Source organism: Lactuca serriola, chromosome 5, assembly GCF_051521515.1.
Source record: "Lactuca serriola cultivar US96UC23 chromosome 5, Lser_US96UC23_V15, whole genome shotgun sequence".
Lineage (NCBI taxonomy): Eukaryota > Viridiplantae > Streptophyta > Magnoliopsida > Asterales > Asteraceae > Lactuca > Lactuca serriola.
In genome coordinates this window covers 155,229,138-155,254,254 of record NC_136412.1, presented here as the reverse complement: position 1 = coordinate 155,254,254, position 25,117 = coordinate 155,229,138, and the positions used below count along the sequence as shown (strand labels likewise).

Here is a 25,117-nt window from a genome sequence, read left to right as displayed (position 1 = left end):
ATCGCAAAGGAGGTAATAATTAATATTCATATTAAATTTTATGTTTTCAAAATATTGTGCAATGATTGGGTAATATTTTTTTTTTTTAAAAAAATTTGATGGATATTATTAGGCTAGAGGGAATGCAATACTTCAAGCTAGCCTTGAAAGAAGGAAACAAGCACTTCATGAACGTCGATTAGCACTTGAACAAGATGTATGCTCTCTTCTTGTTTTTAATTGGGAATATTTTATCTTATCATGATATTCCCTAAATACCCCTCTCCATCTCCACAGGTTTCAAGGCTTCAGGAACAACTTCAAGCTGAAAGGGATTTAAGGGCTGCATTAGAAGTGGGGTTAAGCATGTCTTCTGGACAGGTGTCAGGATCCCGCCCTATGGATTCAAAGGTTTCTTCTACTCTTCATCTTCTTGCTTTTTCATATCAAATAAAATTATCAAGATTTTAAAGGTCACTTTCTTTTAAATGAAGACACGAGCTGAACTTGAGGAGATTGCTCTTGCTGAAGCTGACGTGGCAAGATTGAAGCAAAAAGTTGCTGAATTACATCATCAGCTGAATCAGCAACGCCAGCATCACTATGGCTCTCTCTCAGATAATTCTCACCAATTCCAACATCCCCATAACCATAACCATAATCATAATCATAATCCTCCACAGTAAGTTATTCTTTTAATAATAACTGCTTTTCTTGTATAACATTGGAATGAAATGTAAATTTTATCTTTTTTGGCAGGAGATTTTTTCAACAAGATTTTGATACTACACTTGCTTATATCAACCATGAAAGAAAACAAAGAACAGAGGTACCTAAGAAGCAATCTTCTTCTCAACGCATTGTGCTTTGAAAAAATGATTTTTTATTTGAATAATAGAAAGAAATTAAAGTTGATATCTTTTTTGATGCAGGAAAATTCATTAGAGATGAGAAACATCAAAGGACAACAATTAACATCTGGAAACAGTAATAATGGTAATAATAGGCAACCTTCAAGAAAGCAGTTGATAGACTCCACAAGCTTGAGTGACTCTAAAAGTACAGAGGCTTCTACAAGTCTATCTGTCGATGATTTTGGAGCCGTTGATTCTGCCACCATGATTCCATCTTCATCCAGACCACCTGAGGTTTCACTTTTTACTTATGATTGATAAAAAAAAAAAAAAAATTGTTCAGGGACCAAATTGGTAAAATGGTGAAAGTATGTCTGCTTTTTTGTAAAACTTAAAAAAATGTTTTTTCTTTTCGTAGGTGGTTGAGTATCCTAGACACCAATCAGCCGCCTCTTCGACTTTGGTGGAATTAACAACCCGCCTTGATTTCTTCAAAGAACGGCGTTCTCAACTTATGGAACAACTTCACAACCTCGATTTAAATTACGGGACTTCCTCCCAAGATTTTATGTATAAACAATCCTCCCCTCGCTGAGCTGGCATGCTGAGCTGGCATTTCTCCATTTGTATATTCCTTGGGTTTTTTTTGTGGAGTGTAGATACTTTTGTAGTCTCATTTTGGAATTTTCGTTTTTTGTAATTCTGTTTTGTTATTATTTGGTGTCCAGAAAAAAAGTACACTACAAAAAATGAGTTGTTTTGTCAGAGGTGTAGCGGGTATCCTAGTATATCTGTTTATCATAAAGTATTATTATAAATATTATTAGTATGTGATGTAATCGGTAATTTTCTATTCGAGGATGTAATGATTGTTGTGCATTTTGTGACACAATCACTTTGTATGTTGATGTTTTATGGGATTTGTATTTAACCGCCTGTTGGTTTGGTATATGACTCTTTTAACCAAATGTCAAGATTTTGGGTAGAAGTTAAGCTCTCGCATAATGAAACGACATAAAGCCTTACAAAGGCCTCCAACTGTCCGTAAGAATCAGAATACTTTCATATGGTTGTTAGTCTTACATATGTGAAGCAGGATTTTCGATTTAGATAAATTTGATTTGGCTTTGTTTTAACACTTTTACCCTATGGATTTTTTTCTCATATTATATGTATACAATTTCGATTTAGGGTTTTGTTGGTTTTGCCAAAAGTTGAAATTTATGTCCGTTTTTACCCAAACATTTTCGAAAAAATGTTCGGTTTTACCCTTTTACCGGTGATAACAGGTTTTTCATGTTACTATTATATTTAATTCACAAAAAAACCCTTAAAGTTTATTATTATTATTTTTTTTTGCGTTTTTACCCTTAAGTTTATAATTTTTTTTTATATTTTTACCCTAAGTATATTTTTTTCATAATATACATATTCATGCAGAAAAATCATATTTATATACGAAAAAATATTTAATTAAATATTGTATTATATTTTTTTAATGTTATATATATATATATATATATATATATATATATATATATATATGTTTGTGTGTATTTGTGTTTTTGTATGGTTATACCATTTAAAAAGATAAATAATATTTTTAAAATTATGAATATGTGTTTTATAGATATAGTTTTTAGAAGTATAAATACATATTTTTACATTCTTATATATTAATATATATCTATACTTCTAAAAATATATTTATACTTAAAAAAAACATATATCAAAATACATATTTACACTTCTAAAAATATATGTATATACTTGTATAAACATGTTTATGAATGAACAAGTTTTTTTATTGATATGTATATTTTTAAATACATAAAAATACGTATTTGTAGTTCTAAAAACATATTAATTTGTTTTTTTACATCTTAAATGATTTATCCAAGAAAAAAACCACACACACACACACACACATATATATATATATATATATATATATATATATATATATATATATATATATATAAAGAATTAACAGTAAAAAATGTAAATACAATATTTAATTAAATTTTTTTCATTTATAAATATGATTTTTCTGCTTGAATACATATAATATGGAAAAAAAATACATAGGGTAAAAGTGTTAAAAAATTATAAACTTAAGGGTAAAAACGTAAAAAAACTGTAAACTTAAGGGTTTTTTTGCGAAGTTAATATAATTGTAATCTATTATCACGGTAAAAGGGTAAAACCGAACATTTTTTTGGAAAATGTTAGGGTAAAAACGGACATAAAATTCAACTTTGGGCAAAACCGACAAAACCCTGAAAACTTAAGGGTTTTTATGATATTAGCCCATAATAAAAGACTAATGTAAGGTAAAACATTTCAATATGTTTTTATTTAAGACAATTAACTTTAAGTTTTTTTTTTTTTTTTTGCTATGGTTTGTGATTGTTGTCAAAAAATTTGCGTGCGTTGTGGTATTGGGACCCAAAAATTAAGTTTTTCAGTTAACTTTTCAATTTCACTAAGCTATAATAAGGCTATCCGGAGTGGGGGTAGAAGAAGAGGGGTGACGCTAACATGGATATGCAAGTCACACGTGAACACCGCCCTGATATCCGGTGGCTTGACTGTGATGTGGTTGTAAAGACGGCCCATGACGACCAATTACATTCGAGTTTCATTTTTTGACCGTTATTGTAGCCGTTTGACATTCGAGTTTCATTTGTTGTAGCCGTTTGAAGGGATCGAACGCAAAAGTAGGAAGCACCTCCGGTGGTGGCTGAGAAATTGCGAGGAAGGGAGAGAGGCATGGGATCTCTGTTTCTCGTCTGATTAGAGAAGAAGATGAACGGGAACATTGATGAGGACATCGACTGTGGTCGATCGACGAGCACATCATGAAAGAGGAAGAAACAAGACAAATCGGCGACGATTGAGGGGGGGGGGTGTTTGCTACTTTGGAGCTGAAGAGAAGCACATAGAAACGTGAGAGGGTTGATGCCCTCTTGACAGAAAACGAAGAAGGAAGAAGAGTGTTTTTTTATTTAATTTAAATATAAAAAAATATTGTGGAATGGTAACCATTTACAATGTCTAGTGAGTTGGTGGTGGAGCTGACGTGACGCTGAGTTGACAACGCTTTTTCAGTGGCTTGGCTGTGACCACTCCCCACAACCTAAGATAAATTTCTCAATGGTAATCGTATATTTATTATTAGGTTATATTGTATTGTAATTGTTTTATTAGGCTACCCATCAAATCACAAAGGTTTTCGTTGTCTTGATCTCCACACCAAACAAATAATCATTTCCCATCATGTCGTTTTCGATGAAACCATCTTCCCATTTGGGTCTATGACTCCAAATCACTCTCCCGACTATGGGTTTTTTGACATTGATGCTCCCCGAAATTACTTTAATGACCCGAATCCTCGGCAGTCGACGCTTCTTCCTCAACCCCATCCATCGATCCCACTAGTTCTATCGGTGAGCCGACTCCTCCCTTTCAACCTCCTACCTTCACTCCTTCTGTCTCCACTCACACTCATGCCATGGAAACCCGAGCTTGACATGGCATCCACAAACCTATTGACCGTCTCAACCTTCATATTGACACCAACATCACTTCCTCTCTTCCTCGCATGTATTCTTGTCACACCCCAAAACCATGAACGGCGGAAACGTTCTGGGGCGGAGGACGTCATGTACAGTATCACAACAATGAAAAGTAGTAAACAAGCAACAACATCATCCATTGCATTAATAATATAATTTTAATACAAGTGTGTTCTGTCAAATTATAGTAGACACTAAGGTATAAAACAAAATGAAAGATGAGTCTTGAACGAGCTCCATCTTCTCTAAACCTTGCATCTGTACCTGTCTACTGTTGACCTGAGGATACAAGTTATTTTGAAAGAGAGTATCAACTTTAAAGCTGGTGAGATCATAAGTATTTTAGTGTCTTAATTTGTATGTAAGTATTTGTATGTATTTGAAATGTAAGTATTTGTATGTATATGAACTGTAAATATGAAAATGTTTTGAACATCCTAGAAAACCATATGTTTCCTACTAAAAGTATCCTTCTACCAAGGCATCTAGTATCTATCTGTGTCTATTGTAAGAGTGTTTATTTTCCCGAATCTAACTATCATTAACCAAAAATATAGTATTTACATTACCGTGCATCATGTGAATGTTCACGAAGTGAATGTAATGGGGAAATAACAAAGTACTGTAGTTTTATAATAAGTGACTACTGCTGTACTAACTACCTTAAACCAAATGAAATTTAAAGTAACATGTGATCGGCCTGTATCCTGCTACCGACTCAATAGTAAAACGACGATGTAAGACGCCGTAAGAAATGACATTTGGCACCCGTAGACTTGCAAGTCCCACTGTAGCGAGCAGCAAGGTGTAGGATAGTCAGTCCAGTATAGATCTATATGCAAACTCATACGCTCCCCAATTAAGGAGATTCTGGATACAAAAACGGTCATGGCAGGTAGTGCCATGACCCGTTTAATAGCTCACATAACTGAAAGTAATGTATATGTAATGTATGCTAGCTGTATTGTATGTTCCCCCTCTGTCTAGCCTGTATGTTCTCTCTGTATAGTATTGTAATGTATTGTATGTACTAGCTGTATTGTGTGTTCTCTCTATCTAGCAAGTATTGTAATGTTCTGTGTGTACTAGCTGTATTGTGTGTTCTCTCTATCTAGCAAGTATTGTAATGTTCTGTGTGTACTAGTTGTATTGTGTGTTCTCTCTATCTAGCAAGTATTGACTCATGAATGAACTGGCTCGTGGTATGATTCCGCATTCTAGTAAACGTAGGGGTGGCAAATTGGGCCATCGTGTCGTGTTTTTGTCTGACACGACACGACAAGGTTTTCTGTAACACGAACACGACACGACACGATGTTGTGTTTTTTTTAACTGGCACGAAAACGAACCGATTAAAAAACGACAAACACGACACGACACGACAATGATAACATAAAAGAAAAATTAGTTTATCTAATTAATACTTAATCATATATAACACGACAAACACGAAAAACACGAAAAACACGACAGACAAATGCTTAATCGTGTCAATTTTGTGTCGAATTTTGAACACGAACACGACACGACACGGCATCGTGTTTTTTACACTAGACACGAACACGAATTCAAATTTCAGTTTCGTCCCAATTTCGTTTCGTGTCGTGTATTTTTTTTCGTGTGTGTCATCAATTGCCACCCCTAAGTAAACATAATAGTATCTTCCTAAACTACCCATATGGTAGCTTACTAGTAATATAACTGGTACGTATGAACATGGAAGTATACCCTTGCTACCCAAGGGTATTGAATGAACTGGAAGAACCTTTATGACTATATATGTACACATGATATATAACTAATATTTAAACGACCTTCGGACGGATACCCGGTACCTCACCAGACCACATCTCAACGGTGAAAAGGAAATAAGGCGGATAGCCTTCCTAAGTCCTTTAAACATTACTTATATAACTATACATATATAGGCATGCAATTGACAATATAAAGGCATAAAATAAGTTTTGTAAAACCTTTGAACATGATTATTATATAAGAAAAGGTCGACTTGATGTCAGCCTATAAAACGGGTTGAAAGTACTTGTTTGATAAAACAGTTTAAGTATAAAGAAACATTTGTTTGAAACATAATTGTAAATGAGTTTGAAATGAAACATACAGTGTAAAATGAACAGTTTAATAAGGAGTTTTAAACATATAAAACTTTTATGAAAATCATGTGAAGAAAACTTTTTGGTAAAACAGCTAATGAGTAGTAAATCATTTGAATGCTGCTTATTAATCACATGTGATTGATATAATAACTAGCATGATTCTACTTGTATCCCCCCATAAAACATTTAAAAACATTTAAAACATTGATTAAGGGGTACGAACTCACCTGTTGTGAGTGGTACGGATGAATTGAAGATGTAGGATTGCTAGGTGTCAAGTGAAGTCTTGAACACACTCTATGATCCTAGTTAACATATAATATCACATATATGTATCAAATTAGTCTTTAAATAACTAATAAATAAAGTCAAGACACCCTAGGACATGCTAAACACCTTTATCAAGTGTTATTAGCCTCTAGGATTGCATCTAAGTGTTGTAGGGACAAACTAGTGTCTGTAGGGTTCAAGGAAAACTCCCTAATGGAGTTCACGGCCCTAATGTCACCAAAAAATGAGTTTACGGTCGTAAACTCATGATTTTACGGCCGTAAGCTCATACTTACATGACCATTTGATGTTTGAGGCTCTATAAGACCCTAAGAAGCATTTCTACTTAATGGCAAGGTCTTTGGAAGAGTTTAGGGCATCCTTTAACTCCTTTGAGGAGTTCATGGCCCTGGGGCCAAACCCCTTGGAGATTACGGCCGTAATCTTCCATGGAAAGGGTGTTTTTGGTGTTTTCAAGCCCCTAACTTAACTAGGAACGAATCTAGGCTAGTGTCCAAGGCTTAAGGAGAGTTTAAAGCACACTTTAGCCCTTTTGTTTGGAGTTCACGGTCCAAGAACTCCTTGGGCCGTGAACACCTTACTCTTGGTGTTCTAGGGGTGTTTTCTAGTCCTAAATACATTAGGATACGAGTCTAAGCTAGTTTCATGGGCCGTAAACTCTTTAATCTTTGCCCCTTAAAGAAGGGTTTACAGTCCAAGATGTTCTTGGGCCGTAAACTCTTTAATCTTGTGGTTTTGATATGATTTCTAGGTTATTAAGCACATAATAAGCTTTATAATACAACTAGATAGAGGTACTCACGTTTTGGGACGAAAGTCCGAAGATCCTTGAGAGAGAATTCGACTTTTCTCTAGTTGGAAATGTAACAAATGAATAAATATGGCTTAGAACCATATATATACCCCTAGGGTTTTTGGCAGAAAATATTTTTATTCAGACATTGAATTCTAATATTATGAAGCTTTGGAATAACAGAGCTGCACAAAACCCTAGTGCATCCTCTCTCCTGATATCTCTTTAAGTGTAAATCCTGAAATACTCAAACTTATACCAAAAGTCTGAAAATTTACTGCAACTGTTCTAACTTCTATTGACTTGATATATTTTGTACATAATAGAAATTTCGAGCTGTCACAATTCTCAAGCCTTTTGAGATCCTAACTAGTTAAATGCTATGAAAGATGAATATAATGCACTTATTTCTAACGGAACTTGGGTACTTGCTTTACGGCCTATTAATGATAATGTGGTTATGTAACGCCTGATTCCTGGACCGCATTTAAATTATAAATTATTCATTTTTGTAGAGCAACTTGACGAGTTGGGAGCCCCAAACTCATTGAGTAGAGACCAGAAGTGACGCAAGTTTTAAGTAACCTACTCGAAGAGTAGGGCTGCCAGAATGAAACCCTAATTTCGGGGTTTTGCACCCTATTTAAGCATCTTAATCCCTACATGCTTGCCTCATTTCCAGCCTCCAAGTCCCAAACCCTAGATTAAACCCTAATGCATTTGTGAGCTTGTTAGCCATTTTTGAGTGAAACCTTGTGTGTGTTGAAGCTTGTGAAGGAAGGAGAAGCTTGGGGATTCAAGAAGAAGCTAGTAGATCCAGAGACTCCATTTCTTTCTCTTTATTTTCTGGTAAGCGAGTCTCAAACTTGCTTAGTAACTTCTTAGATCTCTTTATTATCATTGTATTGGGTTTTTGGTCCAAGAAGCATGATCTTTGGGATATGGACGTCCCAAGTGAGTATACCATCAGATCTGGAACCATGGAGGGATTTCATGGCATAAAGGTGCAAACTTTATGGCCATTGAAGCCCCATGCAAGCTATAAGATGTCATTTTGGCCTTTTAAGCTCCAAAAGGCCATGCATGGAGGGAAAGCTGGAAGATTTACGTGTTCATGTAGTGTATAGGGTCCAGATCTCAGTTTATAGGCCTTGGTTTAGAGTATTGATGGATTTAGGATCAAGATCTAGTTCCTAAAGAGTTAGGGTTTGAGCTAAACCCATTAAGTAAAGGTATTAATGGGTAAAGTTGGAAACTTTACCCTTAAAAGGACATTTTCAGTGTATATGAGAAGTATGAAGCTTAGATCTGAAGAGTAGGGGCTTAATCCATTAAGATGGCCCAAACAGACTGAGGAACTCGTCAAGTCCATAGAGAAACTTGACGAGTTAAGTCAATTTGTCTCGATTCTGAATAGGGTAGAACTCGACGAGTCAGAGGAGGGACTCGATGATTTGACTCACTTTATCACGACTACGAGTAGCGAGGGAACTCAACGAGCCAGTGGGATGACTCGACGAGTTAAGTCAACTCGGAGTGTTGACTTTGACTTTGGCCAAGAGTTGACTTTGACTTTGACCTTGACCAATGTTGACCTGTGAAGGGGTCTTGAGAAAGGAATGGTATCTAAGGGGTTGTTTCTGTATAGGGCGTGAGTAGAGCCGGTTGCAGGAGTAGAGACGTACATCTCCAACATTTGAGGTGAGTTTTCTCCTGTAGGAACGGGTCGAAGGCACCAATGCCGACCCATTTATGTATGTTAGTATGTTCCGGACTAAGGTCTGATGCCGGGCGAGGCCCGATGTAGGTTTATATGTTTTATGGGTTTGGATCCAATGCCGGGGCGGTACCCGATGAATGTTTGTATGCTTGATGTCTTTGTGCTTCTTGCATGTGTTTGTATCTGTATGTTTCCGGACTATGGTCCGATGCCGGGGCGGTTCCCGAGGACTTTTTGTATGCTTTCCGGATCTCGGTACGATGTCCGGTGGGGCCCGAGGAATGTTAAATGTCTATGATTATGTGATTATACTTATGTTATGTGTAATAGTAGATATGCTCATACGTATGCCGAGCTTTGCTCGATGCCGAGCGGGGCCCGATGCTAGATGCGGTCTGATGCCGGGCAAGGCTGATGTCGGGCGGGGCCCAATGTATGTTATATGAGATTATGTGATTATGTGTATGGTATGTGGTAGCTTGAGGAGACTCACTAAGCTTCGTGCTTACAGTTTTCAGTTTTGGTTTCAGGTACTTCAGCTAGTAAGGGGAAGAGCTCAGGATGACTGCATTACACACACCACAACGTTTAGTTTGGGACGATTTAATCTGATGTTTGGTTACGTGATTTTGATACATTGTTTTGATATGATGTTTTGAGATACTATCACTTATGTTTTTATGAGATGATTTGCGTTACTACGGTTTTATTCATAAATTAAAAATGAAATTTTTGGACCGTATTTTTGGGTTGTTTCAAGTTGGTATCAAAGCCTTGGTTTGAGGGATTCGGGCACACCATTTGGTGTGTCTGAACTCAAACTGAGGACTTAGTATAAGATTTTTAAAAGAAAAACCATTTTTACAAAAAAGATTTTGAAAAAAGAAAAAAGGTGTGGTGCAAGCAATCAACCGAGCTCAAGTAAGTACTCCCAAATTACCCATACAAGTTTGTTATGTTTTGATTATGAGAATAACATGCTAGATTAGGGCTAAGGATCTAGGAATGATGCCTTGTATGCCTGTTATATGTGTATGAGAACTGCATGCTAGATTTGGGCTAAGGATATAGGAAGGATGCCTTATGTGCCTGTTATATGTGTATGAGCTTATGAACTGCATGCTAGTACTGATTAGTCAGTGATATGATAGCCTGAGTAGAATATGTTTGATTATGTTTACTCAATGCTCGAATGCTGCTTGCTTTGTGCTTTTAGGAGTCCTAGTTATCTTTAACTAACTAGTATACGAATACGTTACGTTACATATTACGAGGACTAAATAATTTCAGAAGGTTAGGTCTAGTTCTATTTCATAGCTCTTGTCTGAATCCAACCGTTGTAGGGTAGGACCTCTCATTCGAAGAATTATCTAGTCTTAGTGATATGTAATGGTATTCTCGAGCTACTTAGGGGAAGATAGCAAGGACTTCTTATGTAGCTAATGGCGGAGAGTGGATTGGTGATTACCCTAGGGCAAGCCTAGGATGAGATTAGCGTGTGAAGCAGTAGTAATAGAAGGGACTTGGTGAAGTCAAAGTAGTTCTTGAGGAAAGTACGGATAAATGTGGAAGGTAGTATGGGCCCGTACTACTGAAAGCAAAGGATCCGTATTGGAAATAAGGAAGGATGAGATGAATCCATGGAACTTGTAGTGTGTGTGATCCCTCGATTTATGATGAGTTTTCTGATGTTTGTTATGGTGTATTTTTAGTATGGTGACGCTACGCACTAGGCCAGTTGGTACTTCAGGCACTAGTGAGGGATCAGGCTCCGGCTCTGGAACCGGACAGCTAGATGAGCAGATGAGACTTTGACAACTTTGGCGACTCTCCGATCATTTTCTCCGACGAGTCTTCGGCCAAACATGAATTATTCGGCGACTTCGTCATCTCCAGAAACCAACGAGTTTGAAGGGGTCTAAATTCGTGGGTTTAAAGAGTTCTAGATTCGTGGGTTTAAACTTGAATGGTTCCATATTCATAGGTTTAAACCCGAATGAAGATGAAGGGTTCCATATATCATTTGGTGGTTGTTCATCAGCTTTAGTTTTTTATTTCTAGGGTTTCAGTAATCGTTCCTAGAACAAGAACACGAACCTAGAACACATAGATTTCCATATTCGGTTTCTGCCATGGATGTAGCTTCAAACCCATTTTCAAGATCTGGACATTTAAAGAAATTTCATCCATGGAGTGTGTGTCGGATCTGAGAAAACAAGTTGGTGTGTGTGTGTCGGTAATCATTCCAAATCATTCCATGTTGTTCATCAGCTTTGGTTTATGATTTGTGGGGTTTATATATTGTTCCAAGAACAAGAACGAACCGAGAATACATAGAACGAACCATGAGCACACATCTGAAATCAGTGGCACACTTATGTGGTGCTCGGGGTCTTGGGCAGCTACTTCGATCCAGGTCGTTAGTGTATTTTTTTTTTCTATTAAGTGCAACGTCTTGAAATATGAGTGTCATTACTATTTTAGATTTGTTCGAAATTTTTTTTGGTGTCACCATTATTCAAACTTTCTATGTCCGCCACTGTCTGAAATCGTTCCAGAAATCTGATGAACACATATGAAATTGATTTCTGGACACAAATCTGAGGAACGAATCTAATGAACACAAATATGAGGAATGAATTTGATGAACACAAATCTAATGAACACAAATCTGATGAACCAATGATTTCTAAATGAATCTGATGAACACACATCTGAAAATCGTCGAAAAATTCATACATTCGTCGAAAAATTCATATTTTTGTCATGAAAATTCATATATTCACCAGCAAATTTATATATTGACCGGAAAATTCAACTTGACCAGCTAAACTCATAATAATCGGTCGTAATGTTACATGTGAACACAAACAACAAGTTCGATGATATATTACATATAAAAAACATAAAAGTCCAACGTAAACAAAATCAACAATTGGTTACCCTCCTAACCGGATAAAATTAATTTAATTTTTAACTTATGATTTTTATATCTTGACCCTGTCAGGTTATAACCCCGGGTGTGATATTCCTCGATATTTGCTAGATTTCTCCAATTTTTATCCCGTCGTCTTCCTTGTCAGTCTCCCTTCCCCAAACACCAACTCCTTAGAATAGAAATCAAAACTAAAACTAAACCCTACCAAGTAAAACAAAACCCCAAAGTATGCTGAGAGCTTCTTGTAATCTACCATCAATAGCTTCCCCAGCTATCAGCATATGCGCTGTTAGACTCTCTCTCTTTCCAATCTTTAATCTCACACCTTCATCTTCGGCCAGGAGAATCGCCACCGCATTTGCTCCATCATCTGCCCTTGTATCCCAAACCCTTAATTATTCGACATCTTCTCTAACTTTGAAAAGGGTTCTGCGCATGATGGATCATCCAGCTCCCAGAGCATCAGGTATTATTCTGTTTTCTTGTTAACACGGTTCTGTAGAAAACTAGAGGCAGCATATGAACTGGATTTCAGTTTGTCTACTCTCAAATGTCGAAACCTAGAAACGTGATACTCTGTCTATTGCTTAAATTAGAGACGCATATTGGATTTTGTGGCCAAATTGAGTCAAATTGTTTTTCTTTATAGTATATTGTAAAGCTTGGAGGATGTTAATCATGTTTAAAAATCCTACAAATCTTGCTTTGTGCCTTTGTTATAATCAAATTTATAAAAAGGTTTACTTGAAATATATTGTTTAATTCCAGCATCATATAGCACTGGGAGTAATGATGTTGGTAGAGAAGTATTGGTGCAGCACTTGCTTGTTAAAGAGGAGGATCAAAACATTTTGTATGAGCTGCAGAAAAGAGTTATACGAGGTTATGTTATGACTTTTTCTTTCTTTATTATGTCATCATTTAACTTATTATTAGGGTTAAGGTTATGAATTGGGAACAAATTTTTCCATTTGTTTTATCAATGTCACTAAACTTTCTAATTTTGTTCCAATTTAGTCACTCAGTTAAAATCCATGTGGATGCCACTGAGTTTGATAGGTTATGGTGTTCATGTGCATCCACATGGTCCTCATCCAAATTTTATTTATTTTTAAATTATTTGATTATTGATATTTATATTAGAGTAAATTACAAATTCGGTCCCTATGCTTTACACAAAATGGCAAGATCAGTCCAAATGAACTTGTGATTATTGATAAAGAAAAGCACAGGGACCAAATATGTAATTTACTCTTCATGTAGCTAAAAAGAAATCATTTTTGTGAACTAACAGGGGAGGATTTAAGTGACTTGGCAGTTGAATATTCAATTTGTCCATCAAAGGAAGAAGGTGGTATGCTTGGTTGGGTTAGAAAGGGACAAATGGTATAAACTTTAACTTATTTTTTATTTTTATTTTTTTGGTTTTATTGATTTACACACGTGGTATTAATATTATTTCAGGTGCCTGAGTTTGAGGAAGCTGCATTTAATGCTCCATTAAACAAAGTGGTTAAATGTAAAACTCAATTTGGATGGCATTTATTGCAAGTTTTATCAGAGAGGTATTAATTTTTTTTTGTATATCAGAGTTTAGAGATGATTTTGAGGTTTTATATAATATAATATAATACAATTTCAGGGAAGAATCTGTACTTGTAGACATTCAACCTGAAGATTTTCATGTAAAATTGCAAGATCCTGATTTCCTTGAAGATGCTCAATGTATTGATGTTCGAGAACCACATGAAGTGTAAGTTCATGTAAAATGGCAACTTAAGTAGTTGTAATTTATTTTATTATTAAATTGGAATTTGATGAAGAGAATTAAATAAGGTCTGTTTGTTTTGTTGAAAAGGGAGAGAGCTTCTTTATCAGGATTTCAAGTTCTTCCACTTCAGCAGTTTGGGACGTGGGGCCCAGAAATCACCACAAAGTTAGATCCTCAAAAGGATACTTATGTTCTGGTATGTGTATCTTCTATTCTATTCAAAAAACACAAATAATTCACATTTTTAAATATTGTTTTTTATCGATTTATGATTACAACTTACGTTATGTGTTTCTTTAGTGTCATCATGGAATGCGCTCATTGCAAGTTGCCAAATGGTTGCAAACACAGGTAATGTTCTGATCTTATTCACACACACACACACACCCCAAAAAAAATGTTTTTTTTTCTCTTTTGTAATGTCAAATTCATACTTGTGATAGGTAATAGATAAATAATTAGGGTTAAATGCAAGAAATAGCAAAAGTACATTCCAATATTTTATAATCATGTCTTAAACACAACTTATTTCTTTGTTATAGATAAATTGGGAGCTTTTTCAAAATATAATATCCTAATAAGAAAAAAAAAACAAAAGTACAATGTAATGTTGTAATAGAAAGAAATATAAATACACAAAAAATAAGTAGAAGTATGTTGTTATTTCTTGCATTTAACCCTTAGTTCTTAATACCTAACTAAACATGGTACAATTGAATGTTTGTTTGTGAAGGGGTTTAGAAAAATATACAACATTGCGGGTGGAATCCATGCATATGCACTCAAGGTTGATCAATCAATACCCACATATTGAGCACCAAGTTGTTGCTCACTCATTATTTGCACTTTTTTTTTTAATTATTTATTGCTCACTCATTTGTAGCAAAGTGAGTAATCTTGATATTAATCAAATTGAACTACAATGTGACTAATCAAAAACAATTTTGAATTCTATCGCGTATTTTTCTAAAGAAAATAAAAGGAAAGGGAATCACTTGATGCATGTAACTTGTGTTACTTAATGCCATTAATCACTATTAAACTTTTGTTTGGGCATTTCCCATTAAAGCGACAAAAAATGCAACTTAGCTTTATATTGATCGGAGAATAATGTTACAGCTCAAGTGTTACAAAGCATAACACGAACATGCAAAAAAGTTGCATTACATTCTCCAACACCTGACTATATATACTAACTACAAAAAGTAAGTCGGTTAACAATCTACCAATAATAACATGACACGTAAGAGAGCAACCTGTGATTTTGCTGCAACAAACAAGCTCTCTCATGACATGACATGTAAGAGAGCCACTTGTGATTTTGCTTTAAACAAGCTCTCACAAACACATGTCATGGTTACTATGTATGTGACAACTCATTCTGTTTCAAAATCAAAGGAGCAACAATGTACTTCAATATTTGATATTCGCCAAAACATCGCCACTCTTTTTGGCATGTCAAATCAGTTCTTTAATTGTGGAACCAATTCCATCATCACTTTCGACCATCATCTTAACACATCCACAGTCTTCTTTCTCGAATTGTTCTTTGAGTTAAGGATTATCCTTATGAATTAATCCTTCCAACACCACATTTGGAAACTTTGATTTTGTTGTGAATTTTGTCTAATTTGTTTTCAAATATTTGATGGATTCCCCTTATTAATTTTATTTACTAGTATTTCTTTTATAATTTTATTATTTTTCTGATTTAAATTAAAATAAATAAATAAATAAATAGAACCCCATCCCTAATAACCCAAATCCACATATATATATATATATATATATATATATATATATATATATATATATATATATATATATATATATATATATATATATATATATATAACCCTAAACTTCGCCGTTGCCGTTAAATAAATAGAACCCCATCCCTAATAACCCAAATCCACATATATATATATATATATATATATATATATATATATATATATATATATATATATATATATATATATATAACCCTAAACTTCGCCGTTGCCGTTAAGATCCATCAGAAACCATGTCTTACCAAATCTCACCTCCAAAGTAGGAAGCCACCGCCAGATTCCACTTCAAACATAAGAAACCACCGGAGCCACCTATGTCGTCATCGTCGTCCTTCTTCTCCGGCTTGATCGTTGACGGAGCCAACTGATATGGTTTTTCTGTCGCTGCCACACTCTCACCCTCACCGGTTCAAGGTTTGCAAATCCTAGCTCCATGTTCTCGATCATATATGTTCGTCGCCCTTCTCAATTTAGATATGTTCATCGGAGATATTTGTTTGTTGTTAGAGAAATATGTTTGTGGCATCGTTGGATGGTTTTGTGGGGAGTTGGAGCTCTAGAGAAGGTGGCACTAGGGTTACAGAAGGTGATGTGAAGATGATGTTGGTGGCGGCGTTATGATTTTTTAGCAGGTGGTTTCGGTAGCAGAGTTCTGATTTTTCAAGTCGGTTGTTGTAGTGGTGTTGAGAGGAGTAGAGAGATGGAGAAGCAAAGTGTGTTAAACAGGTACCGGGTGTAGTAGTAAAGTGAGGGTGGGTGTGATTTTTTTTTTTTTTTTTCTTATAAATACATAAATGAAAAAGAAAAAGAAAAAAAAGGACAAAGTTAAGGTATACATTTTAAGAATTTTTAAAATTTTTGGACCAAAACCGCAATAAATTCTCATTTTGACCAGTAGTGCTAGTCCAAAACTTTTTGGACCAAAGTCGCAATTTTGAGCTAAACACAAAGACCATTTTTGCAAATTTGTTTTATTATTTTGTATGTGGTTTTAGTCCCTCCGAAAATTAAAATTATTGTAATACCCTTGTCTATTTATTTTTTATTTTTCTTTCAGTTTTTTTTTAATTTAATATTTATTTATGTATTTTAATAATTAAAATATAATAGATGGCCCCCCTCTCTCTCTCTTTGTTGAAAATTAAAAAAAATTAAAAAAACACTGTTGAGATATGTCTCTGGCTTAACTCGGTCTCCTTGAGGGATGGAAATGAAGGGCCTGAGAATCACAACAAAGAAAATAAGATCGTCAGTCGTCGTCCGGGAGGCAGTCTCGGAACGAGGCTCCGACGATCAAGTCAGTTGGTCCCTTCGAAAGAAGATGAAGAAATGTTAAGTAAGAGTTTGGGGGGGGGGGGGGTGCTTTTTCGATCCCTTCTCTTGGAGGAGAATGAACCTTTTTATACATGTAGTCAGGGGGATAGGTCCCCGACGGTATCTTCTACCTTTTCAGGTTTAGCAGGGATAGATGGCCTTTGATTGGTAAATCGTGCTCCGTGAGTGGTTGTTTGTTATTGGTGCAGGTTTGCTAGGAGAGACACCCTGAGCGCTTGATGTGCACAAAAGTACCCTCTAATTTTAATATTTATAACATAACAAACTTAGACTAACTATGCACCTATAAGCAGTGTACCTAGTCAGATTATAGTATAGCTTAGGCAAGTCGGGTATCGATCACAGGGAACGGTGTTACTAATTAATCTACTTGCTATCAAATTAACCTAATTATTAACAAGTTTAAAAAGGGTTTTATCTGATTTTACAAGATCGGACGAACGTAACTCAAATTCAATCAATAAGTAAAAACACTCTTATCTAGTTCGAATCCACTTCATCCTTATGGCTAGCTAATAATTATGGATTATCAAGTTGGTTATTATTATATTAGTAATTTAAGTCTAACTTTACCAATAGTTAATTAATTCATGTAAAACTATGTATGGTCACACACTATTAAACATAGAACCAATTATGATTATGAATATGCTATGTAAGATTTATTATGCAAACGTAATTATAGTCATAATCTACGTTCTCTAACACAACTAAATTTATTTATTTTAATTACTAACTAAGATTGGTCGGTCCTAGCTCTAACAAATTAATGTTCACTAAATCACTAGGTAAACAAGTTCATGCAGTTAATGGTCACTAAACTACAAAGAACATGAAATTAAGCAACTAAAGAAACAAACATAAGCATGCTAGGTAACGATAAATCAAACACAAGCAATTCACCAACTAAATAAATCCATGTAAAATTAAGCTATTCATAAGTTAGAAGTTTCATCTAGCTAGACAAGAGTAGCTAGACTCAACTGCTCATAATAGCAACTAACAAACAAACACAAACTAAATAGGCAAGCATGTTCATAAGTATCAAATAAGTAAACCAACTTATGAACCTCTACTCCTTTGGTGTTGAAAACCTTTTTCCAGAACTTCTCCTCTACTAAAAATCGTCTTATGGAAACCCTCCAATCAGCCAAAAGTCCTCCAAGTCGTAATGGCCAAGAGTATTTATAATATCTGAATTTTCACATGCCACGTCGTGACTAGAGATTCACGATGTGATCCGTAAGTAATCCGTATTCGCCAAGGACTCTTTCTTCGCGTGCTTATCTTCTGGAAAGATCGAGCCCACGTCGTGGTCTTCTAGTTCACGTCGTGACTCCGGTTGAATCCATGAATTTCTTCATCTTTTGTGTTTCAAGACTCCAATGTTCCATATATTGTAACTTCTGGTCCCTCTCTTCGAAAATGCTTTATTTTGGCTGCAAATAACATTTTGTCCTTATCAGTACCATAATTCTATGCAAATAACCAAAATATTAATAAAAATGTAAATAAATATTGCCTAAAAATATGTATAAATATGGAAATGTCAAAATACCCCACACTTGGGCTTTGCTTGCCCTCAAGCAAATCTACTTATTTAACTTAAACCTTCATCACTAATATCACATAGAATAATCCAATTCCAATTCAGCCATTATGTTAAGACCTCAACACATGAATTTGTGTCTAAATTTTTCCTAAAGGACCTCCCCATACTCTAAATACTCACAATCTTCATAAACACTCGCCCACTTCTTTCGAACAATGCTCATTTTATGCAACCCTCCGAATCCATCCCCAGAAATCCTACTTAACCTCAAAATATTTTGGTAAAGCTACCCAAGCATACTTAAACTAGAGAATTACAACTTTAAGATACCATCACTTGGAGCTCTTGAATTCTTCACCTTGCTTGATATTTGATCTTTAACTTCTTTGAACTCACTTCTTTCATGATTTTTGGCATCTTCAACTTTTGATTCTTAAGAATTTTGATCTTTTGATCTTCAAATTTGATAGCTCCAAAATTCTTCAACTTTTTCACTTTTCGGTAATTTCTCTTTTTTTTTACATGTATAACTCACTTTTTTCACTCAAAACCCTACATGCTTAAGTAGGGGCTCTTAACTTCAACCTTTATTGGTTAAGACATAGCTTTCCTGGATAGATTTCTAGTTTAGGCTGCTAAACATATTGCATCCCTCAAACTAAGCGAGGTTATGTTTTTGTTCCATGATTTCACTAAAATAAGGGAGGCCACAAATGCACTATAACGTATATTGGCTCAACTAAACATTTGAACTCTTATCGGATCATCCCATATATTTCACTAGCAACTACAGTTCAAATTATTACTACTAGATCCAATTAGTAAAACTTTTAAAATTTACCAAATTATCTAGCAATTTACTTTTTCTACCCCTATCCCACACTTATTTCATACAATGCCCTCATTGTATGCATAAAATAAATCAAAATTAAGAGAAGGGAGAAAAAGGAACAGACTCCCCTGGGATAGCAGTGTGAACGAAACTCCAAAAGTGCGGATAAAATGTGCATTTCGAATATGAACCTCTTCAAAATATGAACTTGGACTTGAACTTGATAGAGAAGTAAATGAGCCATTAATCAACAAATCGAAACTTCCAATCTTCAATAAGAGTGATGCAAATGTGTATAAGAATGTGGGAAAGCATACGCCACAGTATATGGTGGAGGAAACGAGCCATAATAGTCTTTAGAATGATCCCAAGAAGATACGTGGAAATCCATAAGGTAAAACACCCAATGGTCTTCAAAATGGAGAAAAATTTAGAAACCACAACGTGATGTAGAATGCCACGTCATGGTGTCGTAAAAGAACGCATGCAAAATTTTCCAATTAAACCAATCCACGATGTGGAAAAGGGTGCTACGTCGTGAAAACTGGGCCTTCAGAGTGAAAACTGGGCCTTCAGAAAATATTAATATCCTACTTCTTCTTGAACCTTGTACTTTGAGCAATGTCTTAATGGGTTAAGACTTTTCTAATTTAGCCTGTAAAGACACTTCCTGACTCTATCCTCTCTCTCTTTAACGCACCCCACACTTATGTCGAATTGTGGGTCGCGACTCTTGATTTCTTAGACTCTAACGATACTTGTCTAAACGAACACAACTCATGACTCAACTTTACTCCTTCCCAAAACTCCTTAGCAAGCTGTAATCAAACAACCAAAAGAAAACAAAAGTAACATAATAACAAACCAAGTCTTACAAACCATAATAAGTTCAAAAACATACAAAACAAAACCAAATAAAACCAAATAAGAACTAAGAATAAGAAAGTCAATCATCATTGCCATGTCCTTGTACTCCACTAGGTCCTTCTCCATCTCCCCTTGGCATCCAAAGCTCCTCCCAAGTAGGTATGTACGAGCACTGCGGCGGCACGATAGTTGGTCGAACTACACCCATGTGAGAAAACATGGCCTCCAACATTTGCGTGTTGTAATTCATCCCACCACGGAGATTATCCAAATAGGACCCAAGCCGACTTTGAAATGGGTTAGTGGGCATTCCTTCCTCTTGTTGTTGAGCAGCACGACCTCTCTCAACTTCTCCCCGGGCTCTAACATTTCTTCGTCTTCTCACAGGAGGTTGCTCGGGTTGTTCCATCTCTTGCTCTCCGTCTTCCGGGGGTATAACATAGCCTTCCCCGACATTGACCACCACTCGCATAACACCCAAAAACTGAATAGTTAAATCATTTTCCAGAAAACGGGTAAGATTCCGCACAAACTCGTGAGACAAAATCCCATATGACCGGGCAAGACGGGTGACCAAATGTCCACCCGTAATCGGACTTCCTTGTCGTGAACTGGTCGCTTTCTTTCCCATAGAAAAGGTGATAAGGCGGTTAAGAAAACTATGCACCGGGTTCCGAATTTGTGCTTCACTTGAATCACGGGAATTGTACTCGTGATTGGCGATAGTCCGCCAAAATTGAGCCTCAAAAGTACCGGGTGTAAAATCCCGAACGCAACCAAGTAAAAATGGAACAAAGAACGGAGATTGAGTCTCCACTTCCGTACAGATCCCCATGCGCCAAGCAAATTCTCGGAGACTACATTCCCGATACACCTCGCCCAACCAGAAAACTAGTGCCCGGTTATAATCAAAGTCAATGGTGCGTTCTTCAAAGCTCACAGTAGAAAAAAACTCCACTGATAATTCCCGGTACACGGGTTCTTGTATCGCGAACAAGTTCCTCCACCCATGGCAAATAAAGGAAAAATGGTCCCCTCGTACACTTTCGTCCAATAGCGTTCCAATTCAATCACCATTCCAACACCACCAAGCCATCCCCAGTCAACAATTGGAGCTATAGCAAACTCCCTATTGTATAACCAACCCAATCAGTTCTGATATGTCGTCAACAATGCCCATGAAATGTTTTGTGGAAAGCGATATAACCGATGAATACTCGCCACATCAATCGGATCATTGTCATGTTGAACAGCCCTTCTAGGTGCCATACCTGAAAATAAAATTAAACCAAGCAAACAAAACACCCAAAGCATAAAAAAAACGAAGTAGAATTCTGTTTACCCAGGAACCACGTTGTGGTTTTGCACGCCACGTCGTGGTCACAGATCGAACACCGTATACACAAGTCTATCCAAAAATAATACTTGGGGTTTGTTCCTATTGCTATTCTAAAGGCATGCAACCTAAAGACAGTAACCAATTTCACTCAATTTTGGAAATTTTATCATTCACATAAACCCTAGCCATGAAAATGTATAAATTTCAAGTAATGTCAACAATTAATGGATGAAATACATACCAGATTGAGTTAGAAGACAAGAAAATGCGAGAGATTTGGAAGAAAAACTAAAGAAATCGGTTGTGGGGACTATTGCTTCCGTTCGTGTGTCAGTAAACAAGTAAACAAATAGGGAACAACTTGTGATCAAAGGGTTTATGAACTGCCCCCCCCCCCCCCCCCCCCCCCCCCGATGACTTTTTAAAGGCCATGTCGTGGCAGGCAATACCACGTCGTGGAATTTTTTTAGGCCAAAATCAACACGGGTCCATCTTAATGGTCATCAGTACTGGACTTACCCCGTAATTTATCTATAGCCACGACGTGGTGAGGTTTACCTCAACATGAACCAAGTCTGGACCCTATAATTTTTAGATAATGAATTTTTTTTTTGTTTTTTTTACCACTTATTTCTAAAATATCCCACAGCTATTTTTTTTTACCACTTAACAGTATTTAGATGATGACTTGATGACTTTCCTAATCAAAAAGTCAAAAACTAGAAAGAAAAGAAAAGAAAATGCAAACCAAACCCGGGTTGCCTCCCGAGAAGCGATTCTTTTTGATGGAGTCATGAGCCGGACTCCGTGCCTCCTACGTCGAATTGTCAGAAGAGCCCACCACTTGGATCTTTTGTTCCTTGAAACGCCTCTTGTAAGCTTGCACTCGACGAATATATGCCTTTTTAGAATTCTCCTTTTTAGCCTTGACTTCGTTTTCATCGAGCTTGCGTTTGATCCCTTGAGTCTTTAATCTTTCATCATTTTTAAGCTCCGTAGTATCCTTTTCCTTCTTCACTGCTGGACTAGATACCCTTGATGTAACCTCCTCTTCATCACTTGACATCTCATCACTTTCCTCACTTACAAAAGATGTTGGTTTTGTGTAAGCAATGACTTCAATGAGAAACGGAACGGATGCTCTTGGTTTAGTGCGTTTGACTTGATTAAGTGTCTTGATTTCTTCCTCCATGAGTTTTTCCAATTCTTCAAGTTCATTGTCTTCATCAACATTGAACACTTCACCTTTAACATCGTATCCTTGAAACCCATCTTGCATTCTAAAATCTTCCTTATCATCACCAACCCTTAATGTAAGCTTGGATTCACGAACATCCACTAAAGCTCCAACAGTATTTAGTAAGGGCCGACCAAGAATGATTGGGACATTAGTATCCTCCTTCATATCCATGATAACAAAATCAACTGGGAAAACAAACTTCCCAATTTTAACAAGGATGTCCTCTACAATCCCTCTTGGATGAGTCACTAAACGATTGGCCATGTGAATTGTCATTGTTGTAGCCTTCATTTTCTGAATATTAAGCTTCTCATAGAATGTGTAAGGCATTAAATTTATGCTAGCCCCAGAATCGGCTAAAGCATAAGTCTTCAAGTTGTTACCAAATTCACATGGCAGAGTGAGGCGTCCAGGATCTCCCATCTTCTTTGGTATCTCTCCCAACATAGCCCTCGAGCTTTGCTCACTTAGAATTACCTTAGAATTCTTTTTCAATTCATGTCGAGTGTCTATTAAATCTTGGAGGAACTTAGCGTATTCTGGAACTTTTGCAAGTGAATCAATAAAAGGAGTATTAATAGAAATACCCTTTATTTTATGAATAAACTCCAGATGCTCCCTTTCCAGTGGACTAAGATTAACTTGAGACGGGAATGGAAAAGGTGGTCAATAAGCAGAGACGGTTTCTGAAAATTTCTGTTCAGAAAAGGGCCACGACGTGGACAGATAAGTCCCACGATGTGGTTTCTGTATTTCAGCAATATTTTCGTTCTCGAGTTTTGGCTTCTTCGGCTCTGGATCGAACTGTTGTGGCTCCTCTTCTAGTGCCTCTAAAATTTCAGAGATTACCTCTTCTTCAGTATCAATAGCCATAACATGAGGTTGAGTCTTCTTCTCGGGAAATTGTGAGGATAAATTGTTGTTCACCAAAGTAGTGAGCTGATTAACTTGGACTTCTAAATTATGAATTGACGTTTGATGATTTCTTAACGAAGCTTGCTGGTCAATCATCATTTTGGGCTATTCCTTCATCATATTCATGTGTTCCTTTAGCACTGCATCGGTATCATTGTGCCTTTTCTCGGATGCTTCCATAAATCGGGTCAAAATATTTTCCAAGTCTACTTTCTTCTCGGGTGGTGGCTGCTCTTTTTGGTAGAAGCCTCAGCCTGTCTGCTTAAATTTCTCCTCTTTTTGCTTCTTGTACTCTTCATATGGCAGCGACTCTTTCTTTGGTTTTCTCCAATCTTCATCATACTTGTCCCCACTCGAGTAGCAAACTTGAGCCTTCTTATTCCCGTACTCATCCAAATGGCAATCTTTGGTCAAATGTGGGCCACTACATCTCTCGCAACCAACTCGAATTGCATGAATTGATTGGTCCATTTGGACCAATCTCCTATCCATAGTGTTAAGCATTGCCATCACATCAACTATCTCTTCAGTTTGTGCACCTCCACTGACTTTTATTTCGTCACGCCCTGGGTTGTGATACTTACGAGAGTGCTTTGAAAATTCTTCAATCAGATCCCTGGCCTGATTTGGGTTCTTCTTCGTTAGTGGTCCTTGCGAATCAAGGAGTTGTCTAGTCATGTCATTCACCCCATCATAGAATATCGATATCTCTTGCTGAATATTGAGGTCATGTTGAGGACAATTCCTTAACAACCCCTTGAAGCGTTCCCATGCCTCGTATAATGACTCCCCCGGATTTTGCTCAAAGTTGGCAATCACCTTCTTGAGTTTAGAGATTTTGGAGGGTGGGCAAAACTGATCTAGAAATTTCTCACGCAATTGGGCCTATGTGGTGATTGTACCAAATGGAAATGCCTTCAACCAGTCTTTTGCAGCTCTTTGAAAGTGACTGGTAACATCCTTAGCAAAGTTGTCTCCCTTGGGATATTAGGAGTATTAAAATAATCCGCAATATCATTGACCTCGTCTAAATGCTTGAAAGCATCCTCATGATCCTTCCCATAGAATGGGATATCCTTGAGTGCAGTAAGGATATGTCCCTTTAACTCGAATGTGGCATTGGCAGGAATTGTAGGATGTACTAAACCCAGCCCCACATCATCTCGAATGCGCTTCTTGTAATCCCCCATGGCCATCTCATCAATG

At 36.4% G+C, this 25,117-nt stretch overlaps 2 protein-coding genes, 1 long non-coding RNA gene and 1 other non-coding gene across 5 annotated transcripts in view; all 4 read left to right on the top strand.

The window, feature by feature from the left end:
* The window catches only part of LOC145053157 (Rho GTPase activation protein (RhoGAP) with PH domain-containing protein), a 7,907-nt gene extending 6,138 nt beyond the window's left edge, over nt 1-1,769 (top strand). For both annotated transcript variants that reach the window (XM_079001167.1, XM_079001168.1), the window contains exons 16-22: nt 1-12; nt 113-196; nt 277-390; nt 474-661; nt 739-808; nt 912-1,127; nt 1,252-1,769. The exon at nt 1-12 is cut by the window's left edge and continues 49 nt beyond it. In XM_079001167.1, the coding sequence (XP_078857293.1) occupies nt 1-12; nt 113-196; nt 277-390; nt 474-661; nt 739-808; nt 912-1,127; nt 1,252-1,428 (861 nt within the window). In that variant the 3' untranslated portion in view covers nt 1,429-1,769. The remainder of the gene's footprint in view (nt 13-112; nt 197-276; nt 391-473; nt 662-738; nt 809-911; nt 1,128-1,251) is intronic.
* A 10,595-nt stretch (nt 1,770-12,364) lies between these two features.
* Nucleotides 12,365-15,041, top strand: LOC145053156 (rhodanese-like domain-containing protein / PPIC-type PPIASE domain-containing protein). The gene is made up of 8 exons (XM_079001166.1): nt 12,365-12,733; nt 13,036-13,149; nt 13,562-13,653; nt 13,732-13,832; nt 13,910-14,020; nt 14,126-14,234; nt 14,339-14,389; nt 14,772-15,041. Exons 1-8 carry the CDS (start codon nt 12,496-12,498, stop codon nt 14,850-14,852), a joined length of 897 nt encoding a protein of 298 aa, XP_078857292.1. The 5' UTR covers nt 12,365-12,495; the 3' UTR covers nt 14,853-15,041.
* A 999-nt stretch (nt 15,042-16,040) lies between these two features.
* LOC145051294 (uncharacterized) lies at nt 16,041-16,722 on the top strand. The gene is made up of 2 exons (XR_013683511.1): nt 16,041-16,245; nt 16,339-16,722. It is a non-coding gene; the product is annotated as an uncharacterized LOC145051294 (long non-coding RNA).
* A 7,913-nt stretch (nt 16,723-24,635) lies between these two features.
* LOC145055859 (small nucleolar RNA R71) lies at nt 24,636-24,742 on the top strand. Its single transcript, XR_013685408.1, has one exon. It is a non-coding gene; the product is annotated as a small nucleolar RNA R71 (small nucleolar RNA).
* Nucleotides 24,743-25,117: the final 375 nt, after the last annotated feature.